The sequence below is a fragment of the Hipposideros armiger genome, unplaced genomic scaffold (genome assembly GCF_001890085.2).
Source record: "Hipposideros armiger isolate ML-2016 unplaced genomic scaffold, ASM189008v1 scaffold_114, whole genome shotgun sequence".
NCBI lineage: Eukaryota > Metazoa > Chordata > Mammalia > Chiroptera > Hipposideridae > Hipposideros > Hipposideros armiger.
The window spans coordinates 2,975,352-2,997,156 of NW_017731464.1; the positions used below are offsets into that span (position 1 = coordinate 2,975,352).

General features: G+C 43.5%; 1 protein-coding gene across 1 annotated transcript in view; it reads left to right on the plus strand.

Moving 5' to 3' along the window:
- The first annotated feature begins 6,479 nt into the window (after window positions 1-6,479).
- The window catches only part of AAK1 (AP2 associated kinase 1), a 195,115-nt gene continuing 179,789 nt past the window's right edge, over window positions 6,480-21,805 (plus strand). Inside the window, exons 1-2 of the mRNA XM_019647614.1 lie at window positions 6,480-6,670; window positions 6,972-7,357. Of these exons, the coding sequence (XP_019503159.1) occupies window positions 7,195-7,357 (163 nt within the window). The 5' untranslated portion in view covers window positions 6,480-6,670; window positions 6,972-7,194. The remainder of the gene's footprint in view (window positions 6,671-6,971; window positions 7,358-21,805) is intronic.

A 21,805-nucleotide genomic window follows, 5' to 3' on the forward strand; every position in this document is an offset into this window, starting at 1 on the left:
AGTGAAAACACTGGAAAACCACTGTAATAATTCCCAAGTAATGCATGATGTTTGACAGATGCTCCCAGCAGAGGCCCAGCGGAAAGCCTGTAGATTTCTACTGTGGTCTAATCTCTGCCCCCTTGTTAAACTAAGTCCACCAGCAAACAGAACTATTTGGAAAATATTTGCAGTGTCCAATCCTAAGTGGGCAAAACACAGTGTCAAATCATAAGTCAATTTCCAAGAACAGTGGGCACAAGGGGCACAAGTATAATTGCTGGGCTGTCTTATCAAATGTATGGGGTCAGGGATTTGGGAGTTAGGGTATATTATGTTCAGAAAAACAAAGGCTCAGGAAGTTTTTTTGACAGGTGTGTCCACAGGGCTCCATCACTTATGAAGTCTAAGAATGAGATGACCATATGTTCCAGATTGCCTGGATAGTCCAGTTAATATCTGTTGTCCTGGCATAATTATTAATAGTCCCCTGTGACACTGTGATTTAGAACAAGAAATATATATTGGTCTTTATCTCTACTTTTGGCACAGAGCTCCTAAAACTCTTGTAATTTCCTAAGTGATAAGAGCAATAAAGGTGTCTTGATATTCATAACAAACCTCTTTTAACTGTACCTGTGTTTATGTTAATAAGGTGACTTTTAGAAAGCACCTAAAGATAGGGGCTGATTGCTAGGGGAACCAACCACGTGATTGGAGGGCTGGAACTTTCAGTCCACTTACCCTGACCTCTGGTGAGGATCAGGGTTGGAGGTTGAATGATCGCCAATGGCCAAGGATTTAATCAATCATGCCTCCGGTAATAAAGCTGCCATAAACCCCCAAAAGGATAGGATGGGAGAGCTTCCATGTTAGTGAACACGCGGATATTCCATGAGAATGGTAGTCTTTAAGAGAACACAGAAGCTATGAGTTCTCACGTACCTTGGCATATGTATCTCTTCCATCTGAATGTTCCTGAATTATATCCTCTTATAAAAAACTGGTGAGCTAGTAACTGAAATGTTTCTTTGGGTTCTGTGAGCTGCTCCAACAAATTAATAGAACTCAAGGAGGGGTCGGTGGAACCTCTAATCCATAGCTAGTTGGTCAGAAGCACAGGTAAAAACTTGAACTTACAATTGGCATCTGAAGTGGGGTGGGGGGCAGTCTTATAGAACTGAGTCCTAAATCTGTGGGGTTTGATACTATCTTCAGGTAGATAGCGTCAGAATAGATTAAAATTGTACGATACCCAGCTGGTGTTGAAAATGCACACACTGGAATTCAGGGCGCAGAATCATATATGTAATTTATATACTTTAAATGTTTATCCTCAATTTCTGTACTTACGTCATCATGGGCCAGTAATAAATAGTTAAAAGACTAACACTAGTCTACACACCACACTTTTTTGAATATCACCATTGTATATCATGGATATATTTGAATATCATCATTGTAAGAGATCAGAATACGACCTCTAAGAGGACACCCTCACTGTGGGTGTTTGATGAGTGTCTGCTCAAGCAAACGGTACTGAAATATTGAGACCAGAGTTCTAGATTTAATGTTTGTGTAGATGAGGTTTAGCTTCCTGTTGTTCCCTAGGCACAGACCATACACCCAAGGTCAAAATCCAACTAAGAAGACATGGACTGCTGGCAAAAAGATCTCAAGTATACATGCCTCACTAAGGATGAGCCTGGGACATTCATGCTGCTTTGCCTGACCATTTCAGGTACCTCAATTCATATTTTATGTCAATTATAACAAGTACATCTTAATTCAATTATTTAATGTGCCCATTTCTATCAATACAAAAGATTTCTAAAATGAAAAGGCCAAGCCCCAACTTAAGAAAGCACCTGGCTAGATATGCATTAGCTTCTCCCAACAACCCAGTACAATTCTTTAAATGAGTCAGAAAAAGATTATGACTCATAACAACACTTCATCTCTATGGATGATTAAACAGGAAAAGAAAACCTCATAGGTTTATGAAAAATTCTACAGCATATAAAAGGAAAACTCAGTGCTCAAGATGCACAAGAAAGTTACCCTTTGAACAAGACTTACCAAATGCAATTTCTGTAAAACATGCATCTACTTTATATTTGCAATAAAAAGAATCAAAGGGGGCCGGCCGAGTGGCGCGATGGTTAAGAACTGGCTTGGGAAGCCAGAGGGCCCCGGTTTGGACCCCACATGTGAGGGCCAGTGACACTGCCCTCTACAGCTAAGATGCTGAACAACAGCACAACCTGGGGTTGGGTTGCCGAAGAGTCGCCGGCGCCGGCATAGGCTGCAGCCCCTGTGGCAGTGGATTGCTATGGGCTACCGTATGTAGCCAGCAGCCAGCATGCGCGGCCAGCAGCCACAGCGAGCGGCAGTCCAGAAGCCCGCGACTGATCTGCCTCGCTTGGGAAGAGCGCAATGATGGTTCCCACTTGGGCCAGTGAAGCAACGTCCTCCACAACTAGACTGAAGAACAAAAGGACTGCAACTTGTCTGTTCCCCTTCCCCAATTCCCCAGCACTGTTCCCATCCCCCAAATTCCCCAATAAAAATCTTAAAAAAAAAGAATCAAAGGGAAGTAGATAAGGTAAGGGGCATCTGTAAGGAAACTAAAATGCAGAAAAGGGTGAAAAGAGATTGCTGCCTCTGTGCCCCCTGCTTCCGTTCAGTAGATCTGGGTGGGTCCTGATAATTACATTTCTAATAAGTTCCACTGGACTAAGAGATGGCAACATAGAATGGCTACTTGGTGTAGTGAAAATGACATGGGTTTTGAGGTCTGTCAAAATCTGATTCTGACTCTGCCCTTTGCAGGCTGTGTGTAGCAATAGCTGACATACTTTAATCCTGCTCATCCTGTTTCAATATTGATAAAATAAAAGTAATGCACACCTCATAAGTGTATTGTGAAGGTTGAATGATATGATTCAATATCTAACGCAGCACGGGCCTTAGTTAAGGTCTTTAATTAATGTCAATCCTCTTCCCTTTGATTTCCTCTAAGGATGTACCACATATTTGCCACCACTGGGTTTACAATGACAGAATTTAGTCATCCACAGGTCAAATCATTGCCTCCAAACCTAACAAATCATCCTACTAACAGAATCTCTTTTGTTCATCCATTAAACTGGGGATAATAGTATGATAGTATCTCCTTTGATATAATAGATAATAGTATCTACTTTGCACAGATGCACCCATGAGGATTAAACAAGATATGTGAAGCGCTTAATACAGTAACTAGCATATGGAAGATACACAGTAAATGACAGTTTCCTGTCCTCTTCCCTTCAATTGGGTATTTAACTATAGTATCTCCTAGACCAAGTTCAAAAGCTCACCTAGTCTAGAATACTTCAAATCAATCTTTCCACCTTAATCAGATTGTTCCCTTCTGTGTCACATTTAATTTGAAGTCGATCATTATTTAAGTACTGGTGAGGATGCACTCTATATAAACTATTTTACTGGATGTTCAAGGAGCTAAGTAGAAGACTGTTCCCTGACCTTGAGGTACTTGGTTAAGATGATAATATACATAAAAAGTTGAATAGGAATAAAAGGCAGGGTGGAACAAATTATACAGAAAGTGTGGTAGGAGTTTTTAGATTATAATGGCTGATCTGTGATTATTTTGTACTCAGGAACTACAGAATTACTAAGTGTTACAAGAGGGATCTGCTTTTATGGCTGAGAAAATTGTCCAGAGATCTAAGTGTTTTAGGAGCACAGCTCTGGAGTGGCAGAGGTTTCCTGGCTCCTGGTCCCATGCTGCTGGTAGATGTTTCTATTTTCAAGCATTTTAATCAGTTTATGTTAGCTCCTTCTCTATAGGCAGTTTCGTGTAGCTAGTTAGGCACTGGGTTCTGAACCCAAAGTGTTTGGGTTGGAATCCTGGCTTTGCCAGTTACTATCTCTGACTTTGAGCAAGTCACTTATCTCTATGCTTCAGTTCCCCAATCTATTAAATGAGTAGAATAGTAGCACCTTATTTCATAGGGTTGTTGTAAGGATTAAATAATATATGTAAAGCAATAAAAACTGTGGTTTTGTCATAATTTTTTAAAAAAGATTTTATTGGGGAATTGGGGGAGGGGAACAGCATTGGGGAATCAGGAAAGGGGATCAGACGAGTTGCTGTCCTTTTGTTCTGTCTAGTTGTGGAGGACGTCGCTTCATTGGCCCATGTTGATATCATTGTGCTCTTCTTGGGTGAGGCAGTTACTTGCTGGCCATTGGATGGCTGCTTAGGCTGCCGGCCGCTCACGCTGGCTGCCAGCCACTCACGGTGGCTCATGGCAGCCCACTGCAGCAGGGGCTGAAGCCTATGCCATCGCTGGTGACTCACAGGATCCCAGCTCCAGGTCGAGCTGCTGTCACCATCTTAGCTGTAGAGGGCGCAGCGTCACTGGCCCTCATGTGGGATCCAAACCAGGGCCCTGCTGCTCAGAGCTGGCGTCCCCAGCCAACTCTTAACCAATGCGCCACTCGGCTGGCCCCATTATAATTGTTTAACAACAATTATATTCTCTCTCTGAGAGAATGGAAGGCAAAAGTCTATAATTTTTTAATGTTTTTTTTTTCTTCTTCTTTATAACTGCCTCCCTCAGATTCTGATCAAAGCATCCAGGTGGGTGCTCAATAAATACCTTAATCTTATTGGATAAAACCAAGTTTTTATATCTCAGAAGTGAGATTTGTCATTTGTTTAAGCCTGGCCTCGTCTGGTAATAGGACAGTCTAGAAAAGTAAAAACTGAGATAGCAACAGATTCTAGGACCCAAAAGAGCTTCTTTAAAAAAGTGTCAAGATCAATAGATGCAGAGAAACATGGAGGTCAGTGAATCTAATTCTAAGCAAGCTTGCCCATCTATTTTTAGATCTATTGCAAACTTCCTTAGGCAAAATCTAGCCTTTTAAGGGAAGTGCAGAGAACATGCCTCCCTGGGTGTGCTTTCAGGGCTGTTTTAGCAGGTGCTGGGTTCTGCCCTGGAGGTGGCTGCGTGAATTTGTGAACTGAGGTGACAACATTGACTTCTTTCAGAAGAAAAGATGCTGTCTTTACATAAGAAGTTTAACTACAACGGCAGTACTTGAAACAAGAAGAAACAGGAGAGGAGGGAGAAGGAAAAGAGGGGAGAGAAAAAGAGGAGGAAGGAAGAAGTAGCAGCAATGCTGCTGCCAGCCCAGACACACAGCTCAGTTCAATATTCAGATTAGAGAAAGCAAGCACCATTTTTTGCTGGAGCACACTTCTCTGCTCTCCTCAAATGCCTGCCAAAACAATTCTGGGACGAATCACAAGCTAAGGGGACTGTTGCAAAACTAGGGATAAAGGAGAGCGGGTAGAGGTGAGAAATAACCTATATTCAGGAGTTAGAAAAATCATGGGGTGGGGAATGGGCAGAGATTTGGCACTACCTTCATTCAGCATCATCTATCAGGAAATCCAGGAATGGAGAAGTAATAACCAAGACAGGAAATCTTGAAGTGTAAAAGAAGTAACAGAAGGTCAGCATAGGGCTCCTGTATGAGAGGATTCGTGAAGGTCAGGCCCACCCACAGCACCAGCAAAGGTGGAAAAATTAAGGGTCACCATCGGAAGACGAGCCCCAATGTTAGGGGTCTGAGCCAAGGGGTTAGATCTTCGGGTACCGCAGTATCTGTCTTGCACACGCCCTTTAAATTTCTCGGTTTGAGTCTCGCCTGTAGGTTCTCAGATGAGACACCGTGTTATTAAGCGTTTTCACAGCGCCTAGCTCAGAGCCGATGGCTCAACCGGTTCTCAGCAACATCTGGGAGCAAAAGAGGTTTTTGAGGTTGGGGGCGGAAGGTCCCTGATTTTATTTATGTTAGGGTGTGGCCTCGTATCAACTGCCAGCAAAGATTTCCCGGTCACCCTCTGTCTTCCACCTTCTGCCCAGGTGACGTCGTTAAGTCCCGCAGGACCGGCTAGAGGCTAAACTGTTAAGCCGCGTCCTTCAGGTGTCAGCCTCGATTCGTTTGGAAACCACAAACCCCAGAATCCCTTGTGCAAGGAGATCAAGCCGCAAATAAGATGGCTCCAGAAGGGTGGGACATGCAGCAGGGTGGAAACCCTAGTCCCTGGCAGTTTCTTTACCGGATGTGTTTAAATACCAAATCCCCACAAATGCACTACCCCACTAACCACCTTCGAGGCCAAAGAGGCCACCGCCACCGCCTCGCTGGCTTCTCCAGGGGCATCCTGGGAGTTGTAGTTCACCCGCTGGACTGCACCGAACTATCTATCCCTTGGCGCCCTGCGAGTCGGGCGATTTCAACGTTCTTTTCTAAAACTCTCTCTGCACTGACACCCCCTTGCCCCGGTCCCCTTCTCTCCGACGGCCCCTTCCCATCTGTCGCGACCGAGCGGCGGGCCGCAGGAGGGCCCCAGCCCGTCGCCGCGCCGCTCCTAGAGGCACTTCCGGCGGCGGGTCACTTCCTGGTTGGGTGGATGGAGCCGGGCGGGAGCGCGCGCGGGGGAGGGGCGGCGGGTCAGTCTCCTCCGGGCGCTCCGGGGATCAGCTGGCGGGCGGGCGGCCCCGGCTCTCGCTGCAGCGCCGCCTCCTCTCCGTGTCGCAGGCCGGCCCCGCGGCCGTGACAATGTTGCGGGGCTGGTAGCTGGGCGCCGGCCGCCGAGCCATCTCAAGTGGGTGCTGCCGGGATGCTGCCTCGCGGGGCGGCAGGGACACCAGGGAAGAGGGGGAAGCAGTGCTCGGTTGGGTCGGCATTGCCCACGGCGGCCCGAATCCCTCTTTTTTTCTGAGCCCTGGGCACGGGGTCCTGGGTTTGGGGGCCGGGGACACGTTTTCAGCCCCAAGGTTTTCCTCGTTAAGAAAACGCATGAAGCGTTTCCCTAGGATGATGGCTTTTGCTTCCTCTGGGACTCAGCAGTTGAATTTTTAACTGTGTTACTGATTCATCCTCTCTCTCTTCCTCTGTCATCACAGGTTTAAACTTACACGAATCGCTCTCTTGAGGAGGAGGGGACCGCCGCGCGATTGACACGCATATTCCTGTAGGCATCCTCCCTCAGCCCCCACCCCCACGGCCCGATTCGGGTGGCTCCTCTCCGAGCTGAAATCCGAGAACAAATCCTTGGATCTCTTGTTTTCTTTTAAAAAAAATTCTAGAAGCTGTCGGTATTTTGCTTTACTGCTTCCTATTCACAAGATGAAGAAGTTTTTCGACTCCCGGCGAGAGCAGGGCGGCTCTGGCCTGGGCTCCGGCTCCAGCGGAGGAGGGGGCAGCACCTCGGGCCTGGGCAGTGGCTACATCGGAAGGGTCTTTGGCATTGGGCGACAGCAGGTCACTGTGGACGAGGTGTTGGCGGAAGGTACGGTAGAACTCGTTCAGTGCGCTGTAAATGAAAATCTTGGGCTGATGCGGCAAGATTCTGGTTCCAGTTGCTGAATGTATGAATGGATTTTGACCAGTTGACCCTCCCTTCCCCCTTCCCTTGCCCTGTGAATCACTGTCCTTGAGAAATTTAAAACAGATGTGAAAGTGACAGGGTTTATGGGGTGGAGGAAGGTTGCCCAAAATTGTTTATCTCAGTGGCTTTTTATTATTTTAAAAAACATTGACAAGCCAAATCTTGTGTGCCTCACTGAATTATGAGGAACTGATGAGAAAACCTATGTGTGAAAGTGTAAAGCCTCACATCAAATGAGGGTAGTGGGCTTGTCATCCTCCTAAAACTTGAAATAATAGATGTGAGGGCTGGAGAGAGAAGGGTTTCTCCTTCTCTCCTACCCAACTTTCCCACTGCCAAGAGCAGGCATTGGAAGGAAGACAGGATTTTCACAGAATGGGAATGTTTTTTTAAGAGCCAAGGCTCTTGGTGGATTTGACTAGGTTTGTTTCCTGACCCAACCGTAATCAGGTCTCCAGGATGTAGCTAAGATAACAGAAATTACATGAAATGAATGTGGTTATTTTGAAATCAGTCCAGTAGGCCCCTCTTCCTCCTGTTTTAGTTATCCCCCCCCCCCTCAGGAAGAATTACTTGTGAGTAGCATCTGATTTTTGCTTTTCCTCTATTGGAGAAGGTGTTATTTGGATCTGCTGTGTCTGCTGTGTAAATTCCATATCCATATCTAAATCTATTATCTTTATTCCCCAGGCTTTCTGGAAATCTTTGCATGTCTCTTTTCGTAACCTTAACCTCGACCTTCATAATTATGCCAGACTCATACTTTTCACAGCCCATTGCCTGCCTAGTGTGCTTTTATTTTTAATAAAAGCAGCAATTTTCTTGGCATGAAGCTATTCAAACTAATTGGATGGGGCCAGCCTGCTGTAGGTTGTGTTATCGGCTGAGAAGAGATGGGGGAAGGGGAAAGCCTCTATTACTGCAATATGGTGGTGGTGGGGGGAACAGTTTATTAGCTCGGGAAGGATCCTTTTTGCAAGCCAAGGTTGAAACAAGATTTCCAACCTGGGCCTGGGAAATGCCGGCCATGGTGAGTCTTGCAGGCAGGTCAGTTGGGAAGAGGAAGAAGCTGTGTTTGGCTCTCAGCTTGTCTAAACAGTGGATTCAGCTGGGCCCACTTTTCTGGGGTTAGGGTTGAAGCCGATACTTTAAAGACACTGTTTTTAAAAAGGTCTCACAATGCCCTTGTGAAATTGTTGCTTGTTTCCATTCTCAGTACTGCTCTAGCTAGACTTAATCTGGGGCCTGAGTCACTGTCCCTCTGGATCTTTCCTTGTGGGCTTTGGTGCAGGATGGGGGGTGCTTCTGTGCCTGCTGCCAGATCCGCACCCTTGATTCTGATTTGGCTCTTTCATCCCTGTGCCAACCCTTGACTGCAGTGGGATGGAGAAATGGAGGAGTGTGTGAGAGAGAAATCAGGAGAAATGATGGGACGCAGAGCTCTTTGCTTCTCTCTGAATGGCCACTGCTGACCTTATATAGCCCAGGAGCATTTTGTTCAACGAGGGTATTCTCTCATTGTAGATGGTGCAGCCCTAAGCAGTGCCTGTTCTCAGAGTCTGAGTGATGGGGATGAGAAAAGGCAAAGTTGGTTTTTGTTATTTAGGCTGCCCTCCTCTTCCCCAGAATTCATTCCTGAGAATTATATTTTTAAGTGGAATGTAGGGCTTGCAGCTCTGTATTCATTCATACATTTGTACATTCAACAGCCAGTTATGGAGTGTTTATCATGTGCCAGGCACTGTGCTAGGCTCTGGGGATATGATCTAGAACTAGAAGCTGGAGTTTACAAATTACTTTGAGAGATGGAAAATAGCCAGTAAGAATAGAGTGATATGTGTAATCATGGAGATAAACTTAGGGTGGCCCCCAATTTCAGATAGCCAAGAATTGCTGTCTGCAGGGAGTGACTGACTAAAGAATGAGTAGGAGTTATCCAGGTATGGTGACATCATGGACAAGGACTCAGTAACAAGACAGCCTCACATAAAACTGGGTCTGGCAAGGTTGCCCTCTTTATGTTCTTTGCCTAGAATTGAGTTTGGATTTGTGGCTATTAGAAGTATGTGGCTATGTAGGAGCCAGTGCACGAAGTATTTATGTAGCAAAAAGTGACAATTTAATTTCTTCGTTCCCAGTTTAGATGCCTTTTATTTCTTGCTCTTGCCTGATTGCTCTGGTTAGGCCTTCCAGTACTGTGTTGAATAGGAGTGGTGAGAACGGGCATCCTTGTCTTGTTTCTGATCTTACAGGAAAGGCTTTCAGTTTTTCACCATTAAGTATATCAGCTGAGGGTTTCAAACACAGACCCTATTACCACCAAATCCCACTGATCATCCCTTTTTCCCTAATGTGGATCTTGGTCTATGCTTTGTAGTGAGGAATAGCAAGAACCTCAAGGAGGGGTTGTTGGGGTAAGACAGGAGAATGCTTGGACTCTCCCCATCCGCAGCATCAGCCCTGCTCACCTACTTTCACTAACTAGTTGAGCGGGGACTTTTTTGGGGGAAGTGAAGAGTCTAAGTCATGAGTTCATAGGGATATGGTTATATCTAGGCTGGGTGCAGGGGAGGATATTTTCTCTCTTGTTTCCTCAGCTAAGATGCCACAATGAGATGCTAGATCATGTCTGATGTAATGGGCACGTGATGTCAAGGGAAGATTTGGTGTAAGCTTTCGGAATGAGCTCAGTGGGAAAATGGGAGCAATGCTTAAAGAGGGACTGAAGCTGTGCTGTCATCATACCTCCTTAGCTATATGAGGCCTTACATCTAAGCTTTAAACAATAAATAATTGTTTGTTGAATACCTGCTGTGTCGAAGACAACATTCCAGAACTGCTTAAGTTCTATATAAGGTGGACTAGGTGGCCCTTCAGAACAACTTCTCACCTACACTAAAGGAATCCAGGTCTAGAGCTAATGAAACTACTGAGTAAGTCTCCACATCAGTAAACTTTGACAATTTCTCCTACCTACAGTGCAAAGTAGCAAGACTTAAAAATGTGTGTGAAACCACCCAAAAAAGACCCCCCCACACACACACAATATACATAAATGACATACAAGTATAACATGTTGGTGGTATCAGTATGATCAATATGATGCATACATGTATTCATTTAGTGTACGTTTGTTGGTGCCTTCTTTGTGGCAGGCACTGTATTAGGCTCCAAAGCTACCAGATGGATGGGACTTGGGGTCCTGCACTTACGGAGTTCATAGACCAACAAATGACCCAAAGATAAGTGTCCAGCACTTAGCATGACCCTTGGTGGATAAAAGATGGTGGTCAAAAGATGTTAAGAGATGATAAAGAGAAAGGGCCTGAGGGTGAGGGTTTGCAGATGAAGTGTGCTTTGAACAGGAATGGAAATTGCCCCGCAGATGTTCCAGATGAGGGCTACCCAAGGTCTTCCAAGCAGAGAGAATAGCATATGCAAAAGTACAGAGTGGTGAAAAAGAATGAGTTCTGAGAATACTGAGTAGTTTGGTGTTATTTTGGTTAGTGCAAGTTTCCCTTCCAGAATCAAGGAAAGAAGGACATGGAATGAATGGTAGAAGGAAATTCTTGTACAATTTGCTCCCTGGCTGTGCTTACTGCTCAGTTTCTTCAGTGGCCCTGGGCCTTTTGAGTAACTGTTGAGTCGGTATCCAGTATGTACTGTTCCCCTCTGGGCCTCGCCTCGTTGTGGGGCAACGGAGTGGCTAGTGTCTGGGGAAGGAGTGGTCCTGAAGGTTCAAAGAGAAGCAAGAAGCTTGAAGCAGGTGGGGCAGTGATATGACCAGTGTCACAGAAAGGAGTCAGGGGAGACAATGAGGATGTTGGATCAGAGCAGGAGGTATGTTGGAGAAAAAAGAAAAGCAAGTAAGATTATGGGGAGCCTTAGTGCCAGGCAGAGAGGTTAGTTATAAGCACCTGATGTCTTCTCTTGACACAAACACCAATTTGATCCCTCCCACTTCAGATGACTTTGCCTGCTGGGAAGTCTGGTTTTTTTAGTGGCAACTGCAGATTTTCAGGGGGTGGTTTGTGAATGGTGTCTTCTTCCTGGCTTCGGGCATGATGACGGTTATAGCTTTGCTAAATATAGCCAAATCTAGAATTCAGAAATGAAATCCATAATAAGCAATTGCATGGTCAGAGTCTTGCCTTTAGTCTTTCTAAGTCATGCTCGTTTATCAAGAGAGGAAGAGAGGGAAAGAGTTTTACATGGGTTTTGAGTGGGAGGGTATGGGGGAGGCATACACTTGTACCTCAGTAGCAAAAGCTGCATGTAGAGTACACAGGAAAAGCTTGATAAATATTAATAAAGTGCACATGAAAAAAGATGACTGCACCAGAGCAGTCATTTTAACTTCCAGTATTTGAAAGTTGACACTTCAGAAAGGGGACTAACGCCACTGTCTACCTTCATCTTGTACTCTTCAAAGGCTAAGTGCTTTCTGAGCCTGCTCCTGCTTAAGAAATAGCTGACATCTGCATCTGAAAGAGCCAAACAATAATATTATAATAATAGAAATGGTATTGTCTGCTGCAGTAGCATCAAACACTTTGAAACGGCTAAGAGTAACACTCAGTTTACTTTTCTGGAACCATCTTTTGGTGCAGTGGAAGGAGCACTGCAGTACAAATTGGGAGATCAAGGTGTGTTGGTTCATTCATTGCCATATTCCGTAACTGTTATTGAGCACTCACTGTGTGCTGGACATCGTGCAATGGTAAGTAAGACATGGCTCTGCCTTGAGCTCATGGTTATAGAACTTGAGGCACATGAGCAAATAACTCTAAGGATGTGAAAGGGGCTAGAGGAACACACATGAGAAGCAATTAATTTTATGGAGAGAGGAGTAATCAGGGAAAGCTAAAGAAAGGTAATATTTGAGGTATGTCTTCAAAAATAAGAACTTATTATTAGATGGTCAAGGTCAAGAGAACTTCCCTGGCAGAGAGAATGAAATAAAAATTCTTCAGACGCAGTAGCCATATTTTAGTTGCTTAATACCCCATGTGGCTAGTGCCTCATTTTGGACAGCACAGACAGAGAGTAATTCTTCATCACAGGAAGTTCTATTGGGCAATAGTTGGTTCAAGCAGCAGTCTCAACCTTTTGGATAGAACAGCACTATCAGTTAGAAAACATGCGATTCCTTCATGTATGTATGCTTATTTATAAGTTATATTCACGTCGTGCTGTCATTAGCTGTTTCTGCTATCTGAAGGCACAATATATGCTTATAATGAAGTTCGTAATTTATGGTAGTGGATGCAAATCCATATTTTAAATAATCTCGATAAGATTTTGGTGTACTTCTTGTCATATCTTATTAGATTGTGATTGTTTCTACGTTGTAATATGACTGATGAAGAATATACCAGTAATAGAAACGAGGCTCTGTCATTCTCTTGTTCATGTATGCTTGTGTTATCTTTAATCCAAGATTTCATTGCAGGAATCTTTTTATAAGCCCCTTGTTTGTTTTATAAGAGTTAGTTAATTTAAAACAAATGTAATTAGTAAATCCACTTAAGCAAGAACGTGAACTGCAGTACATCTCAGTACATCTCAGCCTGTGCTGTGGAGCTTCCACTCTTTCCTGAGGATTCCATCAGATTTGTATGAGACACGTGACTGACATATGGACTGCATGGGAGCTCTAGTGTTGTGCTGTATATTAAATTATATTAATAAAGATAAAATCTTATTTTTTAAGATGAAAATCAATACAAATAGTCTCATATTTTCTTTCTATACCCAAGTGGATTGTTTTGTGTACTTCTGTTTGGAGCTCACTGGACTAAAGCAGTGGCTCTCAACCAGTGATGATTATCCCCAGGTGACATTAAGTAATGTTTGGAGACATTTTTGATTGTCACAAGGAGGGGGGTAATACTGACATCTAGTGGGTATAGACCAAGGATACTGCTAAATGTCCTTGTGCACACAACAGCTCTCCCTCCCCCAACAAAGAATTATCCAGCCCCAAATATCAGAGGTGCCAACCAAGGTGGCACAACATGATGGGTTGACCAGTTGGCGGGGGAGGGGGAGAGAGAAAAGTTAAGAATGTCTCAGAAGGGTCTAATTTGCTATGTGACTTCAGGCACATCACTTAATCTTTAAATTCATTTTCTCAAAATCAATAAGTCAGCCATCTTTCTTAAACTATTGTGGTTAAAAATCTTTACATCATTTTCTGTGTGACGTAGCTACTTCTAGAAGTAAACCAGTAAACCAAAGGAGGTAGAATGGCATGCGTTTGTCTTTGCAGGCTCTGGCTGAGGGGAGTTATAGCAGTTCTCTACCACTGACTGATATGGATTATGAGCTTTGAAAAATTCTCCCCATATTTCCGTACCTAAGCAACCCCAAAATGTAGTGGAAGCAGTTTCTGACTTGAATTGCTCATAGGGAGGTTCATTTGGGAAGGGTTATTAAAGATCAGAATATTATGAGAGAAGATACTGATAATCTTTGTACAAGGAAGAATTTCCAGGAGGAGTCTAACTTGCAGTTAGAGGTCTTGGGTTCCAATTCTTTCACTTCTAGTCAGTATGGCTTTGGGAAACCAGTGTGAGCCACTGTTTCTGATTTGTAATAAATGTCCTTTCTACCTCGGTAGGGATGTTGTGATCATGAAATGAGACGATGGAAGTATAATGTGGAGTGCATGAGAGACAGCTTGTCCTGTTAGCCAGGAGTGGCAAGGTTTCTTGAGCATCTAGGATATTCTCAGCCCAGTCTGAGCTGCCATGGCAAATAGAGAAGTAACAGAAGACTTCGCTGTTACCTCCTAGTTGACACGATGTGACCAACACACAAGAAGACAGTGCACCCCACGTGATAATAGCTATTGAAACGCTGGGGTGTATGGTGTAGTCCCAAATTCTGGAGGAGCTGAAGGGAAGGAGAACAGTGAGGACTGAAATGGTTAGGAAAGATTTTGTGAAGATGGATTCTTCTTAACAATCAATCTTGACTCTTAAAAGAGTCTTTCTCCGGAACCCTTTCTTCGAGGAACCTTGTTTTAGGGAACTTATCTAGTTCAGCTTGTTTGCATATGTTATATTTTTAGTAAAGTTGAAGTAAGTATTGCAACATCTTTGGTCTCTTTTGAGGAACAAAATTGCCTACATCAATAAATTGTGTGTTCTATGTTTATACCCAAAGCAAAAAAGCCTTTTCATGCTATGTGATTTTTGAATCACTCAGGAATAATGAATATTAGCACATTAGGGCAACCCTGGCTGCAGCATTTTGTGCCTACTTCCTCCCTCCATTATCTTTATTATTATTAGTCTATTACCTTTATTATTAGTTAGCCTATTACGTATACTTTAAACCTCGATTCTTCTGTTGAGTAACAGACGATTGTTAGGAAAGAGGAGTCCTTATCAGTGAGACTTCTGCCTTGGCAGAAGGTGAGTTTCTCACGTTGGAACAAAGTTGAAAGAGTAAAAATCTGGAGTTTCATTTGAGATCTGTGAGTGAATCAGATTGAGCTGGTCAGTTTTCTTCTTGGGCTCTGAGTTAACCTTGGCAGACAGTGGATGGCAATGCCAATTGAAGCTTTGTTATTTATGACTTTTGAAGAGCCGAGAGATTATTGGATGAAAGAGTTTATGGCATCTCTATATTATAATAGAAGGCCAAGCACAGCATTGATGTTAAATTGTTATTTGTAATTATAATGATCTTAAATAATGATGTCTTTCATCTAGGGCATGAATCTTGGAGAAAGTATATAATGCCATCCAGTTTGCTTGTTGCCTGTTTTTAAGGATGTTTATAGCTAGTGTGCTGGGCCCTTCAGGATAAGAGAAAGATCATTGTCCCCCTGGTGCGAAGCATGAATTGGAGAACAAAATGGAGACTTGATTACCCTTCCGAGGCAGGAAGAAGGAAGAAGGCTCAGGCCTCATCAGTTGGGCCCTTCCTGGAGGACTGGGGCCTGAGCTGCGTTTACAGAGGTGGCAGGACTCCTGCTAGTACTGTTGACTCATCATTGTCCTTGGTCAGTGAGTCTTGTTGGGTCAGGAAGTGCTGATTATCTTACAGGTTTTTAGACTTGTTTAGTTTTTCCTGGGGGTAGTCTAGCTTGTTCCTTAGACCTTTGTCCTCCACTATTTTTAGAAGCCAGGGAGTCTTGGTGGTGGTGAGGTGGGCAGTGCTGGAAGAAATAATTCCATCTGGCCTTTTGGATATGGAAAAAAATCTTGATTTGACCAGAAGGTGTAACTCAGTAATGACTGGGGACAACCTGATATTCAGTACTGTGTTTCTTCCCCAGGCCCCCTGGGATAGAGAGAACACTGCGGTGTTCTCCTTAGGAGAAGACTTTCAAGGCTAGCACTATGTGTAGTGGTTTCAAAGCCTGGGAATTGGAGGTAGGCAGCCCTTGGCTTGAATCCTGGATCTTTCCGTGTGAGGTTGGGCAACTTACTAAGATCCAGGCTTCTCATTCAAAGTACGGATAATACTGTGGGTGCTTGTAAGAATTAGATGAACTTATGTACAGCGCTTAGCATAGTGCCTAGCACATAGTTAATAGTCTGTAAATGGTAACTCTTAACATTTGGGTGCATGGATTTTGTTGTTATCAGGCAGTATTCGTTTTGCTGTGTGTATAAACTGATGGAGCTAGAGTGTTGGTGATCTATTTAGAGATAGATATATAGCTATATAGATAGATATATATCAGAGTATCCACAAAGTCCAGGATTAGGGATAAGGAGAAAGAGAGAATCTCAGATAGATAGTGTGCTAGTAGTATGATGGGCCCCTCCTCCTTTGAGGAAGTCCTGACCCCAGCGGCCTATCCAAATCAAACTCTTGTGCTCTCACACAGATCTTCTGTTTCATTCAGGCCTGTGCCCTCCTCATCTCCCATGTACCACGAAGTTAGTTCTTTCCAATGGTTTACTCATAGTGTTCCCCGCGCCTGGGATATCCTCCCCTCCCTCACCCACCTATCTTAATCCCACCTAACCTTTGTCCTATCTAACCTTGGTACTCACTACACCTGCCAAAGTCATCGTCCATCCCCCCCATCCTCTGGATGCTTCTTGCTGGCTGGGTTGACTGTTTGGGCCCATAATCTCAAAGTTTTATTTATCTATTTCAGTTGTGTTTCCTGGGCAGGGTGTAAACCTTAGGTTTATTTTGTATCCAATTCAGACTCTTAAATTTGAACAATGTAACAGTGGATACTAGAGAATAAAGATACTAGAGAATAAATTAACTGAATGAATAATACAGTAAATCAGTACTAATTTACATTCACTGGCCAGGCACTAGAGACCAGACAGACTTAACATATACAGACCTCTCTTATCTCTCTTCCAATAATACAGTAGATTTATGTTTGGGACCTTTATCACAACGATAAGAACTATTGCATCTTCTAGGCTTTTGATCAAGTTGAAAACAAAATTCAAAGCAAAACAGAACACCTTTCAGAAAACCATGTAAATCTGTCTTTATCGATTGGATTCAGTTATGGGTACCCAATAGTATCAATCTCAAAAGCAGAGACATAAGGTATAAGTATCTTAACTATATAAAGGAACTCTAAAACTACTTAAATGCTATGTTGTGAAGATGGAGATTAGGTCAAGTATCAAAAACTCAGATATTTTCTAGCTTGTGGTGGTGGTTGGCCCATAGTAAATTAGGACAATAATTCTCACTGTATATTTGGGGTAGTGAGCATGGGGGCAGGGGATAGATAGGAGGGGAATATATAATTTGAGAAAGCATAGACTGACCCCAGGTCCAGCCTGGAAAGGAGGGAACCTCAAGGAGGATGGGAATGGTATACCCTCTTAAGAGGCATATATTGTAGGCTTAAGGGGTTGGGATGGGGAGAGCACATGAGACTTGTATTTATCAAGGCGGATATGGGTTTTAAAAGGTTGATAAATATGGCACTAGCAGCGCAGTTATAAACTGAGCCTAGAGAGGTGGTGTCTAAAATTGATCACTGTGTACAGCTCTCGGACTATAGCAGGCACCAGTTTCTCCCTGTTCTTGCTGCTTTCAAAGAGGAGATGTAAGAAGAGGGCCCATCAGCGAGTCGTGCCTGGTGGTGTGCCCTGGCAGCTCCGTGGCCTTGTCGAAAGGTCAGTTCTCAGTGGCTCTCTGACCAGTTATTTCACTTGAAAAAAGTTACTCATAGAAAGTATAGAGTTTCCCAGAAGATGAAGTGTTTGTTTTCCTTTTAAGATCATAATTTTAGAACATTAACATGTTATATTAATAACAAAATGGGTTAAGTGGCTGTCTACTCACTCAGCAATTTTGGAATGGTTTTAAGATGATACGATGGAATAATGTCCAAGCCTGTATATTCAAGTTCTGGTTCTAGGGTTAGCTCATAGAATATGAACAAACAACTATGTGAGCTAAGGGTAGTAGATCATCACTTCTTCCGTGTACCTTCTCAATGATCTTGACACATCACTTCCCTTCTCTGAGCATGTGTTTCCTTAAATAAGGAGGTCACTGGGTATCTTGACGATCTCTTCCAACTTGGGCATGGTTTTTAAGTTGTATGGTTTCCGCTGAGACCATTTGGAAGGGAGATTGGGATGGGGTTGATTAGGTTGAAATGTTAGACTTGTGTAGCTGAAAGATCAGCTGTCTACCATTCCTGAGCTGGATTGTTAACCTTGGCCTATGTATAAGCCATACAAGGAGGTGTCATTGTTAGTGAAGATGAAAGATTCCATTCCTTTTCTACCCACTTCCATATCTTTCCCATACTAGAAAAGTCATTTGATAGATGTTGGAGGTGAGAGGAAGCTAGGATGAATCTTGGCCTCTGGCTTTGGTGACTGGGTAGATAATGGTGTCAGTAAAAGGAAGAAGGAATAATATATGAGGGAAAAAGAATGACTTTTGTTTGGGACTTTTCAGTATGAAGTGCCAGTAGAAATCCAGTGTGGATACAGGACACTGTTGGATAAGACTGGCTTGGATTTTAGAGAAAAGTTTGGTGAGAGTTGTCTTATAACCTCATGGTTTTAATGAAAAGTAAAATGGAGTGAGAGCTCATAAGGAGACTGTGTGGAAGTGGGCTGTGGGTAGATTCCTTGGGGGCATCGGTATATAAGGGGCAGGTAGAGGAAGAGGAACACACCTGGAATAAAATCCGAATTCCTCACTCTGACCTGCAAACCCCTACAAGAGCTTGTATCTCCCTTCACCTCAACCAGTGTGCTTTTTAGCCACAATTCCTCTTATCTTATCTGAGCATTTAACACTTGTTCCTCTTCAGTATCTTAGGCTTGGCAGGACTTGTCTTTCTCTTGCCCTTTCCATGGCTGGCTTCTTCTTGCCATGCAGATCTCACTTAAACCTCACCTCAGAAAGGCTTTCCTTGACTATCCAATGTAAGGAACCCATCATGTTTTATTTTGCCAGGTAGCGTGTGTCAACTGATTTTCTGGCTTATTGTTTACCTTCTCCCACTAGAATTTCACCTCCATGAAAGCCGAGACCTTGACTGACTTATTTAATGCCATATCCCCAGTGCCTAGTGTAGTGCCTGGCACATCGGAGGACCTCAGTGAAAACCAGTTGAATGAATACGTAAGCACATTAGGAGGCTGAAGGAATCATCGAAGATATAGATGGAGAATCAGGAGAGTGAGTGATGAAAATGAACGCTAAATATAATAGATTTAAAAGGAGGAGGGTGTGAATACTGGGGAGTGTTAAAAATCAGAAAGGGTTATTGGATTGGGAAATGTGGAGATCATTCCTGAACTTCGTTAGAGCAGTGTAAGTGGAGCAGTGGAGTGGAAGTCTAGTGGAGGACGTTGCTTCACTGGCCCAAGTTGGCACCATCATTGCGCTCTTCCCGGGCGAGGCAGATCAGTCGCCGGCGCCTGGACGGCTGCTCACTGCAACTGCTGGCCGCTCACGCTGGCTGCTGGCTACACACGGTAGCCCATGGCAACCCACCTGCCTTTGCTGGCAACTCGCGGCAGCCCAGCTCCAGGTCGAGCTGTTGTTCAGCATCTTAGCTGTAGAGGGCAGTGTCACTGGCCCTCATATGTGGGATCCAAACCGGGCCTCTCTGGCGTCCCAAGCCAGCTCTTAACCAAGGCGCCACTCGGCTGGCCCCAGGGGGGATTCTTGATGGAATGGGGCTGAGGCGGTGATGGCAGGTCGGGGATGGGATCACGAACTCAAGCAGAAGAGATGACTAGACAGGAGAATGCACACTTTCTTCACTGGCCTGGAAAGAAGAGGAGACGGAATGGGTACAGAGGACAAGAAGTCGGTGAAGTTTGGCTCATTCAGGGAGTTCTTGCTTCATGGCTTCTGTTTTCTATTGAATGTGGCTGGTTGGGAGTTGACTTGGGGGTTTAAAGACAGTAGGGAAGAATGTGGAGGGGTTCCTTAGGTTTACGGAGAGAAGGGTTGACAAAAGGTAAGAAGAATGGTTTGGTCATATGGAGAGCCCATTCCAGATGACTCATCGTGGAAAGACAGGTTTCCTGAACCCTGAGGGTTTATCAGTTTTGAAAAATGTACTATTTAGGATAGGACTTTTTCTGAAATACATGGTATATTTCCTGTCTTCTAGATTTTATGCCACAGAGGCAGCATGATATAGGTGCGAAGTACTCCTGACCGGAACCCGTCTGGTGACCACCATGCCCTGTCCTCTGGACATTGCTTCCCAACTCTGTCCCTCAGGCTCCTTGTCTGTAAAATGAGGACTAGATGGGGGTGAGGTTGCTTCCCAACTCTAACATCTTACTGTTTGTTTATTTCTCAAATGCGTTGTTGTTTGAGTGTTATTGTTTTGTTACAGATCTAATAGGATCTTTGCTTGATTTGGTAAGACATTTTGTTCCTGAATAAAATGGCCCTGGGTTGCTATGCATTTTGAATTTCATGTTTGTGCTTTATAGTGTCTTCTGGTTCCTTTCTTAAGAAACTATCAGCTGTCACCTCTTCTGTGTACCTTCCTGAATTAGTACATCTGTACTTTGCCGCCTTTAATCTGTGCACTTGGAAACTATCAATGACTAAACTGTTAGAATTGTGTGTACAATACAGAGGCTCTTAGTGAGAGTTTGAGGGTCTCACCTATGATTCAAGTACATGAGCTGCTGAACATGGGTTTTTGTCCCTTGGCACAGAAGCCAGTTTTTTATGACTTAACCTAGAAAGGTTAAGTTCTGAAGAGATAACGGGTTGCCATTTGGTATTTATCATTAATTAAATGTGTTTATAACCATTTGTGTGGAAAGTTGAGTATCAGTACCATAGGGACTTAACCTGTTTCCATTTTCATTTTCGCTCTCTATCCCTTCTCTCACTCTCTCCCAACCTGCCCTCAGCCCCTTCTCCACACTTTGAATGGAAGGCAATCTTCTAGGCACCATTATAATATTATTTTAGTCATTTAACTTCTATTTATTTGAAACCATGGAGAAGTTACGGGATTATATTATTATTATTATTATTATTATTTTTTTTTGTAGAGGGCAGTGTCACTGGCCCTCATATGTGGGATCCGAACCGGGGCCCTCTGGTGTCCCAAGCCAGTTCTTAACCATTGCGCCACTCGGCCGGCCCGACGGGATTATAATCTACTGTTTAATTCTACATATGTTTATATCTCAAGTGTTTCTGTCTCCTGCCCTGCTGGAGACTGTCAAATGGTATTTGGGGTTGGGGGCTGGAAGACTCGAAACAATGAAACGAATGCTAGTTCCGTACGTAATCTTTGGTTGATAGGAAGAAGGCAACTAATCTTTGGTTGATAGGAAGAAGGCAACCAAGAAGTCTTATAAAAGTTTTTTTATACAAATTAATCCATAGTAATAGTAGAGTAAATTAGAAGGCAAAGCCAGACAAAAAGAGAAAATGTTAGTCATAGACTACCATAGTTAACATTTTGGCGTGTAGTTTCCAGACTTGTGTATTTTTATAAAAATACGAATATGCTTTACATCATTCTCTATAATCTGCTTTCTCACTTAGCAGTATAGCCTATCATTTTGTGTTTAATGTCTGCATCGTCGGTTTTAGTCCATTATATGATGTATTGTGATTTATTTAACCAATCTCCTATTAGACATTTAGGTTATTTATAACTGTTACGAAACAACCACAGTGAGTATTTTTTTAAGCCTTTGAGTACTTGTTCTATTACGTCCTTTGAATAAATTTCTAAATGTGAAATGTCTGGATCAAGAGATATGTATATTTTAGCCTTTGATACATATTACAAAATAGCCTCCAGAAGGATTAAACCAATATATACTTCCACCAGATGTATCTCTTGTTTATGAGGTTGGACTCCCTTCTTCCCTCCCTCCCTCCCCT